At 38.8% G+C, this 13,091-nt stretch overlaps 1 protein-coding gene across 6 annotated transcripts in view; it reads right to left on the reverse strand.

The window, feature by feature from the left end:
* Positions 1–12,880, reverse strand: part of LOC756368 (protein eyes shut) — a 64,868-nt gene extending 51,988 nt beyond the window's left edge. For 3 of the 6 annotated variants that reach the window (XM_030979929.1, XM_030979925.1, XM_030979924.1), the window contains exons 1-2: positions 12,691–12,880; positions 11,789–11,901 (exon numbers count right to left, since the gene is read on the reverse strand). In XM_030979929.1, coding sequence (XP_030835789.1) covers positions 11,789–11,901; positions 12,691–12,848 — 271 coding nt within the window. In that variant the 5' untranslated portion in view covers positions 12,849–12,880. Of the gene's footprint in view, positions 1–5,440; positions 6,432–11,788; positions 11,902–12,690 lie in introns of those variants that run through there. The other 3 variants (XM_030979926.1, XM_030979928.1, XM_030979927.1) reach the window with 2 other exon arrangements.
* Positions 12,881–13,091: the final 211 nt, after the last annotated feature.

Genomic DNA, 13,091 nt, shown 5'->3' on the forward strand with positions numbered 1-13,091 from the left:
AATAATAGTATATCAATAGTCAGAATGCAAATTGTATACATGTTATGTTGTTAATTTGGACAAGGTATGCTTGTCCTACCTAGCAACAACTAATGTATGCAATTCGCATTCTGACTATAATATTATTTGTAACAGGTGAATGAAATAATTTGTGAAGAGGCACTTAACAAAGATTTGTGCATTTCATTTGATTACATTATGAAAATGGTCTATTATATCCAATCCATTTTTCTTATTTCATGAAAAACTTGTTTTAAAAAAATGTTAAATCATCAATGCAGTTATACTTAAATCACATGGCTATGCCATTATGAATGGATGCTTTCATTACAAAAAGTACACAGACACTTTATATTTTAAAAAATCGTAAAGAAAACAGTCAAATGTGATTAAAAGAGAGTATCATGCTGATTTTATTCATTTGTTATTGCTTTCTCCACCCTTTATGGAAGCAATGACATTTCTATATGATCGATAAACCAGATGGTTGAAGGAAGTGAAATTCATGGGTTATTAGTTTCAGAGATGATGAAAGGTGAACAAAAATAGACCAACTTAATGCACGGTAGTAAAGCATGTAATTATCATAATCGCTGAATGATCACGAATGGTCAAGGTCGGGTCTGGATCAATTTTCGGTAAATCTGGATACTACACCCTAAAAAAATACAACATGTTGATAGAACTTGATGCTAATGAGGAACTGTGCAAAATAATTAACTTATTAACAAATAAGATGCCAATAACGTCAGCTAATAAAGATGACATAACTGGGAAGTGAGTGTGACGTATGTCAGGTACTCCTCACGCCCGCCATAAGTGCGTTGACATTCAATACCAGCTGTTCCATGTGAGTAGCATCTTCTCTCATATTTTGAGGGGAAAAGTAGCTGTCAAAAACCGACTCTTCACTGCTCTCATGTTTCCAATTAGCAGCCAAGGCAATCATGGTTCCTCCTTCTTTATTGGTTGGGTAAAGAAATGGCAGGATATCCCGAGCAACATGCGGCCAGCCGGCTGAGATCGACGTTGGCTTCGTTTCTAAGCAGGCTCAGGTTTGAAGACGTGTGCACCAATTTTCACTTCATCTTCTTATAATACTGTTTGGATTGAGTTCTCTCTGCCAGAATTCAACAGTTTTTATATTTGATGTAATTAAAGGCCCATAAGTGATCAACTACCATGCAAAATGTTTTAAACAAAGAGCTATTGAGGGAGTCTGTGTGCAATGAGTTGACTTCAATTAATGCCTTTTCAAAAGCACGTATTTGATACTGAAATGTCATTGACATGGAAAGCCCTCACTTTTTTAAAAAGAAGGTATTCCCATCGCTCTCCCATCATGAATGAGGAGCAATCTTGGTATAAAATGACATTATCTCACTCTAGATACGTGAGGACATAGACCCCGTTCTCACTCACTTTGAAAGTGGTCTTAGTTAGACCGCTCCAGACCGCTCCAGAGGAACGGGTCTTGAGGAACGGTTTGCGAGCGTTCACACTCCGAGCAGTTTTTATGGCTCAAACCGCTCCACGAGTCAAAGTGGTCTTGTTGCTATGGCAGCTCAGGTAGGCGGGTCAATTTTTTCGCGCGCGGAATCCAAACCGTACATGTTTCGCACCGAAGGTCACTAGCTCACTTCCGTTCAAAGTACGCTTTCCGTTCACATTGCACGTTAGAGCGCTCTGGAGCGCTCTTAATAAGACCCGCTCCTCAAGACCACCTCGGAAGGTGGACTTCTGGAGCGGTCCAGAAGTCCGCTTCCTGGACCACTTTGAGCGTTCTCACTCACCTAAGAACCGCTCCTGAGGAGCGGGTCTTAGTTAGAGCGCTCCAGAGCGCTCCAACGAAGTGAGTGAGAACGGGGTCATACACTTGCTTTGCTTGAATTCTAAACTGAGTTTATGTGAACAAGCCTTGATGCATAGACATCTGACTCCTTAGTAATCAAGGAACATTCAAGAGGCTCAATTTAGGTTGGAATTGGTCTAAATATGAGATGATAAAGCATGTATATCTTTACTTTTCTTGCATAAAGGTTTTGTACTTGTTCACTCTCTCAAATATAACAATATTTCAAAATTGGAATTATCATGGGTACTCTCTTTCTTTTTTTCTTGTCAAATTGTAATATAAAAATAAATATTTGAATCTATCTCTAACCGTCTTACTAATTTCCCTTTCTCTCTATCGAACTTTCTTTCCCTCCATCTCTCACCCCTCTCTCTGTATACATGTTTCATTGTAAGAAAGCAGAATTACAATAATTAGGGGAAAGTGCAATTCTGAGGACTAAACATGAGATGAAAAAGGTAGAGAGAGAGAGAGAGAGAGAGAGAGAGAAAGAGAGAGTGCACATATTATATTGGCAACCTACATAACGTTACGTCTCTCTCTCTCGTCTCTCTCCTTTCAACGCAATCTTTGACTGAGCAACGTCCTTGGTGAGCTGATTCCCAAGCAAATTCAAGTTGAAAGGAAGTCAATATTTCTTGGGAACGTGTTCAACGTTACAACAAACAATCAGACACTTGAACAAACTAAACTCCCCCACTACATGCCAGTCGCCAGCAAGAGGAAATTCTAGCTGTGATTTTTCTCACGATACAATGAATATTGGAGTCTGTGCAATATTCTAATGATATTGCTTACACTTGCATCATTATTAAGTTTCTTTCAAACTAGAGATGAATAAAGTGCAACAGCACTGGAAAGAAAGCTAAGAATTGTTAAAATGAATATTTCTTGATATGACTAAATATTCTGAATTTTGTTTCAATATTGGTATGTTAGAATCAAAATTAGAATTGAAGCACTCACTGCAAATCATGAGTGATGTATGGAAAAGTGAAGGGGAACTGTGTAGGCATTTAAAACTTAATAAATCTCAGATCAAAATGCCTGTTGCAGAAACTCTCAGTGTGATACTTTTGATGACAATTTTTTTCATTTCTTCAACACAAAATACCTTTTTTCTCACAATTTCTCCAATCTTCTGCAATTCCTGAACTCTCTGAAAGTGCAGAAAATACCTAAAGCCAGGAATGTATTGAAATAAAATTTCTCATTCTAGGTTTCTAACATACAGGATGAAATCAATAGTTCTCATTGTGAAGGAGCCTTTATAATAGTATAAGAAGGGCTCCGGTATAGCTCGCACATCGATAAACAGTGAAGTAGTGCAGTACCTTCTAGTTACAAGCAGACAGAAGAGAGGAGGTGGATAAGGAGTGGAGAAATTGAGAGATAGAAAGGGATGGAAAGAGGGAGATTCAGATAGATAGGTAGAGTCAGAAGTATAGACAAAGAGGGGGAAGATGGAGAGAAAGAGAGAGAGAGAGAGAGAGGTAGAGGAAGACGGAGATAGAGAGAGAGAGAGAGAGAGAGAGAGAAAGAGAGAGAGAGAGAGAGAGGTAGAGGAAGACGGAGATAGAGAGAGAGAGAGAGAGAGAGAGAGAAAGAGAGAGAGAGAGAGAGAGGTAGAGGAAGACGGAGATAGAGAGAGAGAGAGAGAGAGAAAGAGAGAGAGGTAGAGGAAGACGGAGATAGAGAGAGAGAGAGAGAAAGAGAGAGAGGTAGAGGAAGACGGAGATAGAGAGAGAGAGAGAGAGAAAGAGAGAGAGGTAGAGGAAGACGGAGATGGAGATAGAGAGAGATAGAGAGAGAGAGAGGGAGAGAGAGAGAGAGGTAGAGGAAGACGGAGATAGATAGAGAGAGAGAGAGAGAGAGAGAGAGGGGGAGCAAAAGGAGAAAAGAGAAACAAAAATACAGAGGAGACAATGAGGAAGAGAAAGAGACAGCTAGAAATATATATGTCAGTCTGTGTGCAGCCAGAAGGGCGTTAACTATATGTAAAAGCATATGAGGTGAAGTCCTTCTAGCCCCGAACAGATGATAAGGAGTTAGAGAAAGGAGAGACAGACAGGGTATACATAAGAACTCTAATATTGAGTAAAAGTGAGATTTCCCCAAAACAATTAAATTTGTTCTTATATTTCTTGAGCTCTTACTCTTTAGTTTCTCGAGCTCTTTGTAGCTTTCCAGGGTTCATATGATCTCCACTCCCCTGCATTCTTCTTTATGACAGTATCATGAACAACTGCACATAAAATTTCTACCATTTTCACCGAAGTGCTCTTCAAAAATCAGCCGCAGTCTTTGATGTAGTGGTATTCAAGTGTTGGACCAAATGGGTCCTTTGGATGGGGTAGGGATGATATAAGGTGAAATGAATACTCATTGAATACTCTTTCTAGAGTAGGCTAAGTGGCATCACACCCACTGTCCGAATTTCCTCCCCTTAAAATGATATCCTCCATCTCTCATCACTTCGCTGGCAGCTAGCCTACCTGAGCATCTCAGCTCAGGTGATGTGGGGATAGGAAACATTCATAATTTATCTCGGCTGTCATCGTCTCCGGGAGACGTAACCTGTAATCTTGTATATATGTGTGTTGTGTTGGTGAGGATTCTTACAGACGCGTATCAATCAGATCTAATTATTGAAGTTTGATACAGAACTAGAAGTGTCGTAGTCAAGTTAAGCACTTGACTTGAAATTAAAAGGTTGTGGTTCGATCCTAAACATGGCACTAATGTCCTTTGGCAAGGCATAAATCTACATTTGTGACTCAATACCCAAGAGAAATGTGGGGACCTGCTAGGATGACGAAAGCCTTTGAATTTGCCTATGCCCTCACGGTGGCCATATGGTAGGAATTCTGCCCAGGGAGTGGAGATAGTGCACATTGTGTGTGAATGAATCTGATGACTGGGGTAATAATATCTGTAAAGTGCTAAGAGACAGTATTCTGTATTAAGCACTATATAAATCCAGGTTATTATTATTATTATTACATCATATGTGCGCAATCAGCTCTGTGGAGACCCTGCTATACAGTAGTAGTCAAAATCAAGTAATCCCTCTCTCACGGGGGGTAATTACCAAGTTTATTGTGAGGAATTTTGTGGAAGTTTCACTATCAAGTTTGTAGGAATACACAGTCAAAAAATATGCAAACTCTGAGAATAAAATATTTCTACAAGTATAGCTGAACATGTAATGAGCAATATTTGATTCCCTGGTGCAATCGGTTCCTGCACATCTTTTGGTATAAGGATATCTATGTATATTACTATATATAGACATTTGTAATTCTATTGTTCACACCAATTCGATAAGACCAGATGTCAATCATTAATTTTGATTGATAATCTTTTAAAATACGATGCCCTCCTAAGTACAGAGTGAGGGATACAAGTATATAGCTAGGATGTGCAACATTAATTCTGTTGAAAAGCTGATGCATGCACATGTAAAATATCAGAGGTAACCCCCCCCCCACCCACCCACCCACTCACACACACCCAAAGGGCATATGTTTTCTTGTGTCCCTGCTGTCCATTTGAAGTGACGAAATGTTTAAATTGACTACTCACCATTATCTGTGTACTCCTCTCCAACAAAGATGTATCTAAGATACCAGTTGGTTGTCAAGGTGATAACAAGGAAGATGAGAGCACCGATGATGCAGATGATGATAAAGGAATAAACAAAGAATGGTAGACAACGTTGCCAGAACGTCCTAGGCATCTTCTCTTCCTCCAATCGAATCTCATCAACATCCGATGTCACGGCACTCGCCATTTCAAAAAAGTTTTCCTTGCACCGTCCGACTGCGAGTCTTTATTCTACCGTCTACGATGAAACACTTTTTGATGTTCCTTTGGTGTTTATCGCTGCTCTTTATCTCGTCTGGTTTGTTCTGTCACACTTTCTCAGAGTTGATGGTATTTGATGTGACTGCTTTATTCAAATGACAAACTCTTACAATCAACAGACGGATCATCCGATTGGCAAAGCCTTTGTGAAGGCTCGGCTAATCTTTTGATCCAAACAAGAAATGTAACCTTATACAGACAGGGATGTTTACAGTTTTAAAAGAAATGTAAAACCATCGACTGCCCAAGCAAAGACTTCATCACAATAAATACAACATAGTTGCATTGGCTATTATGCATACAGCAGACAGTGTAGAATTGAAGAAGAGGACATGAAGTCAACACTGCGATGTTACCACTGATTCTAAGATGTCTGATGTGTCTAAAGGTTGGGCCTAGACTGGTTACCGATCTCTCTCTCTTGGTGTGCTTTACAACGTGTCTCTGATAGACATCATACCAACTTTATATCAAATATTGCAAACTAATCTTTATCCCTCCAGCTACAGAATGGCTAGAAGCAAAATCACTCCAAATTCCTCTAAATTCCTCAAAACAAATATATCATGTGTAGCACTGGAGCCTTCCAATATCACACGACCTATGGTAACCTGGAGAGAAATTACAGATAATCCAAAGAGCAACAGTAGTTCACACTTGATTTTACCTCCAAAAACTGAGAATGAAATATTGTAATATTCCAAGAAAACAGAGGTACAGCAACAACTAAACCGATTTGCACGACATGAAATAAGGAGCTATTTCCACCATCTGTTGTGTAGGCCTCAATTTACATTTGCTCACTAGATTTAATCTTGTTTCCTTGCGTACACATACAAATTGACACAATTTGGTCAGTGTAACGTGTAGAGGTTCTTCCCTTGTGACCAAGTTAGTTAGGTGAGGATGAACAATGTCACGATCAGAGGCCTTGATGAATCCACGCCCTTCACTCTGCGCCCTTCACTCTGCGCCCTTCACTCTGGGCCCTTCACTCCACACTCCAATAACAAGGCACATCACACCCTCATGCACCCATTTTCTGGTCCAATCCTCGTCTCTCCTCGTTTTACCGATGGTTCCAGCATGCCTAATTACTGAGTGAACCCGTCATACACAGACAGCTGATCAAGGCAAAGACAGCGATGCTGAACACCTCAAACTGGCCGTTGCAAGATGGTGGTCGGGAAACTTGAAAAGGTAGAAGAGGCAATCAGGCCGGGATTGGATGGCACATTGGTCTCAATGTTCAATCTTCCTCGAATTTCAGCCGAGAATTCAGTTGCATGGCTTCACATGGAATCATTAGAGTAATGAGGATCAAAGAGGAATAATGGATGGACAGTAATGAAAGTCAGTCCAAAGATTTCAAACTACTGTTTGGTTCAAATGAAAACTGAAAGTACATCACATCACATGACAGCAGAAGGGCTTGAAGGTCATAACAGTCCATTAAACTCATTAACTCAGTAGGTTTCCACTAATCGAAGTGATTTTGAAATGATGCAACTCGCATGACATCATTTTCAAACTGATCATTATTCACAAGTTTCTCATAAATTGAAGCTCCCCCTTCCGTACCAATCCTCCCGAGTGTAAATTTGTTGTTCCTGTTATGTAACTGGGTAAATATTGAACAAAACCTGCAATTATTACCAGCGAAGGGAATGGAAGATGAAATGCAGTATGAAATGAGAGCCTCTCCGCCTCTCTCTCTCCGAACAATGCCCTCAATTTGCAGCTGTTTACGAAGAGTCTACTCCTCAGAATGCTATGTTTCCATGGCAATGCTCAATAGCCATTTTTTCATCATGCGTACACCAAAAATCTGACATATATGGCTTCCGAATGTATCCTTGCTATCAATTAAACTGAAAATATTCTGATTCACATTCTTGAAGGAGACAGACCAGCGCAGACAAAAGGTAGAGAGAAATATCAACTCAGCTAGAGGCTAGCGATCAACACGAGCATGTAGAAGGAGAGCCGGTGTGTTCAGTTACAAGGGTAATTAAATACAACTCACAGCGTGAATCTAGTTAGCCTTATTATCCAAAGAGTTTATTCAAGAACTTAAATATCAGGCATCCACTCTGGGGATAACTCAAGTCCAAAGTTCAACATGGAATAATAACAGTTCACAGGGTGGTATGTACAATTAGGAGAAGCAAGATTGAAGCAAGGCGTCAACTCTTTGCATCATATTCCAACATAGAGAGCATTATGATAGGCCTGTCCTCATCAGCTCGAGTTTGCCAGATAACCCGCTATTTTAACTATCCCGATCAAAATTAGCCAGTTGATTTGCATCTTCATCAGCCTGCAGTTGCAATTAACGGGCTATTTGGTCAAGAAAATATCCTTAGAAATTTTGGTCTTGTTTCCAAAATATACGCTATTTGGGAAATAGCAGTCTAATTTGCGCCTGTCCGAGCTAGTTTGTGATGAGCGTATCAGTCTGGTAAAGAAGCAATTTCGAGCTCCGGGATAAAATCCACAGTCTGAAAATAGCGGGTCATTTGGCAAACTTGAGCTGATGATGATAGGCCTATTGTTTGAGTTCATACTCTCATCAAACGTTGATTCCAAAGGAATGCACTTCAACACACGTTTGATTTCATTGTCTACCCCAGCCAACCAACCAGCCATACGGCACTCCATCAAAAGACTCTATAATCATATAAAATAAATTGATATTCTCTCATGGTTCACGCCTCACCGCGTTTGCCTGCAATTTTCAAAATTACTCCCATCAAAAGGAATCACTAAAATGTGAGATGGAAAAGAGGGTCGATGTCTAAGTGATTTATGCTCCCATCCATCAAACAATTTAGAACGAACGGATCATTAAATTCTCACTTCTACTGATATTTGTCAGAATTCCAAACATTCACTTTAACAAGTTGCAGGCCTGCATTGTGAAAGCAGGATGAAGGAAGTTAAAGCTTCCCTTATGAGAGATGGAATAAACATTCAAAAGTCACATAATCAATATACTTTCACTTTTATATATCTCCCTATCCATGGTAAATTTTACTACTTCAGCTCTAATGCTGAAATCAATTAACCATTTGCACTTTTTCATGATTTCTATGATTTATATTATAAATTCAATTTCCTCCGGTGAATCAATGACAAGGCAATTAAACTTCCTGAAAGGAAATCGTTGTTTAATCAATGAAAATTGGTTGTGGTTATCTAGTTTGTGGTTTCTGGTATTAAAAGTCATTAAAAGGGAGCAGAGTGAAAAATGGCACAAAAGATCATTTAACAACCAATGACGTGACACATTTTGAATCAAAAATAGCTTTATATCATTGAATGTATGATAAAGGGGCATCAAATTTTCAATGTAAAGAGAGAGAAGAAGAAAAAAAAAACCTCAGTCCCCCCCCCCCCCCCCCCCCCCCTCTACATTAGAATATATAATTTTTGAAGCACACACAATTTTCAAGAATTAAGAAAACACAAAGAAAGGTACATGTAAAATTACTGTTTATATTAACAATTTGAAGCTGGACAATTTCTAAAATTAACAAGTTAAAAATTCATAGCAGCCAAATACCTACAAAATGTAAATTTAATAACTAAATATGAATTAGTTTTTAGTTTTGACAAGGGCAACACATATTTCATAATATGGAATGATTTTCAGTTGTAATCTAATTTAAAAATATAAATTGTCCCTTTAAAAAAAAATGAACAATGAATATGACATACATTAAAATGCTCGGTTGCACAATCATTCCACAATGCTACACTCTCACGAACTGGATGGAGCCAGAGGTTTACTTTCCAATACAAGAAAAGTGTGATATGAAAACAAAGAAACTCCCACAACCTGTTCCAACAAACATTCGAAGCCTGAGAAACATAACAACATGTGGATTCACACTTCAAATGAACTGATGTACACCAAGAAATATTTCATCCAAACACACTTGGAGGGGATGACAATCAAAAAAAAATATCCTTCTACCCGGTAATTGTCTTCCGATTCCAAAGTCCTACACCACTCAGCCACACGTGGGTCATGTCACAAGTTTGAAAGCAATGATGCAACAACTAAACACAGATATAGAGACAGGTATGATGAGACAATATCAATGTCTTGAAACAAATGCAATAAAGAAGCGGTTGCCATAGCAATATCACTGCCTATAAAGATACTAATGCTTGAATTCCTCACTTTATAAATGACATAATAAAATGAATTCTCTGAACCAGAAGAGGTAAGGCATAGAAGATTTGAGATGATGAAGGTGGTGGTGGTGGTGTATACCAGTTGCCAAGAAAGCTATGGTTGCCGTGGTTCACGAGGATGCCAGCTCCAGCATCGTCATTTAAGTGGGAGGATGCACGGCTTATCACAGCTAAGGTAGAACTAGCCAATCAGAGCACAGCCTTGTATGCTCACCTACCAAGCACTGAGTTTACATTAAAGTGCGAGCACTGTGTATCTACCATCCATCCATCCATCCATCCTCCTGCATCTCTCCCTTCTCTTCTGGCTTCTGATTTTCTCTAGTCTACCTCTTCCCTATTTTTTCTTTCTCTTCTATAAAAATAATACATACCCTATCGAAAGTGAAAAATGAAATAGATGAATTATATATCGACCGAAAGCTTATAAGCCACAGATTACAATCATATCAATTATATGTTATTTTAGTGTCTGCCTCTCTCTCTCTCTCTCTGTCTGTCTGTCTGTCTGTCTGTCTCTCTCTCTCTCTCTCTCTCCCCCCTCTATGTCTATCTCACTCTCTGTCTCTTCCCCTATCTCTCTCTCTCTCTCTCTCCCTCTCTGTCCATCTCACTCTCTCTCTTCCTTTCTCTCTCTCTCTCTCACTTTCTCACCCTCTCTCCCTCTCTCTCTCTAACTCTCTCTGACTCTCTCTCTCGTCCTCTCAGTCAATTTCACTGCTTGTTTCTCTTCCCATCTACATTTATAACTCATCCTTTGTGTCTCCTTTATTTGCCCTCTTCTTTCTGCTCACACCCTTTCCTTCCTATTCCTTTACTCTTCTTCTCGTGACCACTCATCAAGGACATCCCATGATACCACTTTGTCCTATTCAATTCATCTACACACCACTCATATAAAGTCATTAGACATGTTTAATAGGCTTTGTCTTCCAGTGAGAGGCATATTAAGGCATTTACACAATGTTAAGATGATGCATGTTTTGCCCTTCTGTCTCTCAAGACGTGATACAGTGTTTCCTCATTAGAGCTTCTCAACGGACCAGAGAATAGCCTGTATCTCTAAATTATGATTCATTCATTAGGCCCATTGTTCAGTAATCATATAATCAGCTTGGAATCCAAATAAACAAACTAATATGTATCATATCATACAAAGTCCATTCAAACAGTAGCAAGTGGGTTTTTAGTGATAACTATAAACTTCCCGTTATCAAAATGCATACTAATTATAATGTGATCTACACAGCATTGTGATATCTTGTCTACCACCACATACATACCTGACCCCTCCCCCCCCCCCCCCCCAATTTTATTTTTTCTTTCTTTTTCTTTCTATCTCCCCTACCTCCCTCCTTCTCTCTCTCTTTCCACACTCTCTTCTTTTCTCATGTTCTTTCCCTCCCCTTCCCCCTCTCCTTTCACCTCTCCCTCCCCCTCTCCCTCATTCATCTCACTCTGCCCCATTCTCTCTCTATCTCCCTATTTCAAAATGTTATTTTGCATTCACATCCAATCTTGTACTTGAGCATGTTGTGAGGGGGGCGTTAAGAACCTAAAACCATCTACAACACACACAATTCCACCCCCCCACACCCTTCCTTGAAAATCCAAGCAACTGTATTCAAAGTATAGTAGCTGACTACCTGTCAGAATATAATTTATACAAAATTATACCCCAGGCAACTACTCGTATAGTCTAAGTATTACAATTCATTAGAATAAAAAACTCTGTATCTTAAAACTCAAACATAGTTATAGTAACCAACCTCAAATATAGTTATAATAGGCAAACAAATATTTGTATTTTTGGGATTAAATATATTAAATATTATATTAAATATATTTCATGAAGTGACTTACTTAATATTGAGCTTGCAATGATAGGAGGATCCACTTTATTTGTTAGCACACAGGTATATGTTCCTTCATGGAGAGTTTTATCAAGGTTTCTGATCGACAGCTTTACATTACGCCTGCAAAGAAATAAAAACAATTCAAGGATTGATGAGTAGGACGAGGAAGAAGAAGAGAATCAAGTTGGTAACAATACTGATAGAGATTATGAAAAATTGACAGAGGAAGACAAGTATAAGGACAATCAAGGGAGAAATGAAAGTAATATACAATTAAATCAAAATGAGTTCTAATTCCACTTTTGATGTTATTTCTACATATCCTAATTGTAATCCACTAGCTGGGGCATGGCTAGATCATTAAGAATGGGAAGGAGTGGGACATAGTTTGTTGAAAAGTTGGCTGAAAAATATTTTATTACACACAAATGCAGGCAAAAAGGGTCATCAAGTTTTTGAAATTTGCTTTCAAGATTACAACATTTCCTATTTTTGCTAACAGAAAATTAGATAACTATGTCTGAGATAACTTGATCTATGAAACTGTCTCCAAAGGGTGAACAACTGAAATGGTGCACTTAGTTTCACACCTTTCCACTAACAGTCTTACAAAGGCATTTGAGCCCATGTACTACAATATGGGATGAGACAGAAAAATTCCCAAAAGGAGGAAGATTAAATGGGGGTCCAGGGTGTTCAGGTTAGGGATAGGGTTAGAAAAAAACATGGAAAAAATTGGAAAAAATAAAAAAAAATGTCTTGAAATCTCAAAATCAGCGGAGGAATCTCATCCCTGTATGATAAATGTATATTTGTCTGTTTGGAGCCGGAAGGGCATTAACTCATAGACTTTAACACAGAGTTAACGGCCTTCTGCCTCTAAACAGGTGGTATCATCTGAGTACTTACTTGGAAGGTTTAATCTTGAGCCTTGGTATGTCATTATCCTGTAATCTCCTCCCATCTCTCTCCCAATAAATAAGGGGCATCGGTGTACCCTTCCCTGCACAGGTGAGGAGTAATCTCTCACCCTCCCCCATGGTCTTGGATTTTAATTTCTTGGTCATCACGGGACGATCACCTGGATAAAAGAAAAAGGAGAAGAACATAATTATAATTCAAATGTAAAATAAACTACACAGAAAAGTACAACATATACATATATCTTGTAAGAAATAAGCAACATAAGTGTTCATTTGATTGTGTTTCTTTTCAGCATGTTTACAAGATTTTTAGTGTGATCTATTCGCAGAGTATACATAATTATTTATGTGAATATCATATGACATGTCATAACTGGTAGTCACTTT

Source organism: Strongylocentrotus purpuratus, unplaced genomic scaffold, assembly GCF_000002235.5.
Source record: "Strongylocentrotus purpuratus isolate Spur 01 unplaced genomic scaffold, Spur_5.0 spur5_scaffold_10, whole genome shotgun sequence".
Lineage (NCBI taxonomy): Eukaryota > Metazoa > Echinodermata > Echinoidea > Camarodonta > Strongylocentrotidae > Strongylocentrotus > Strongylocentrotus purpuratus.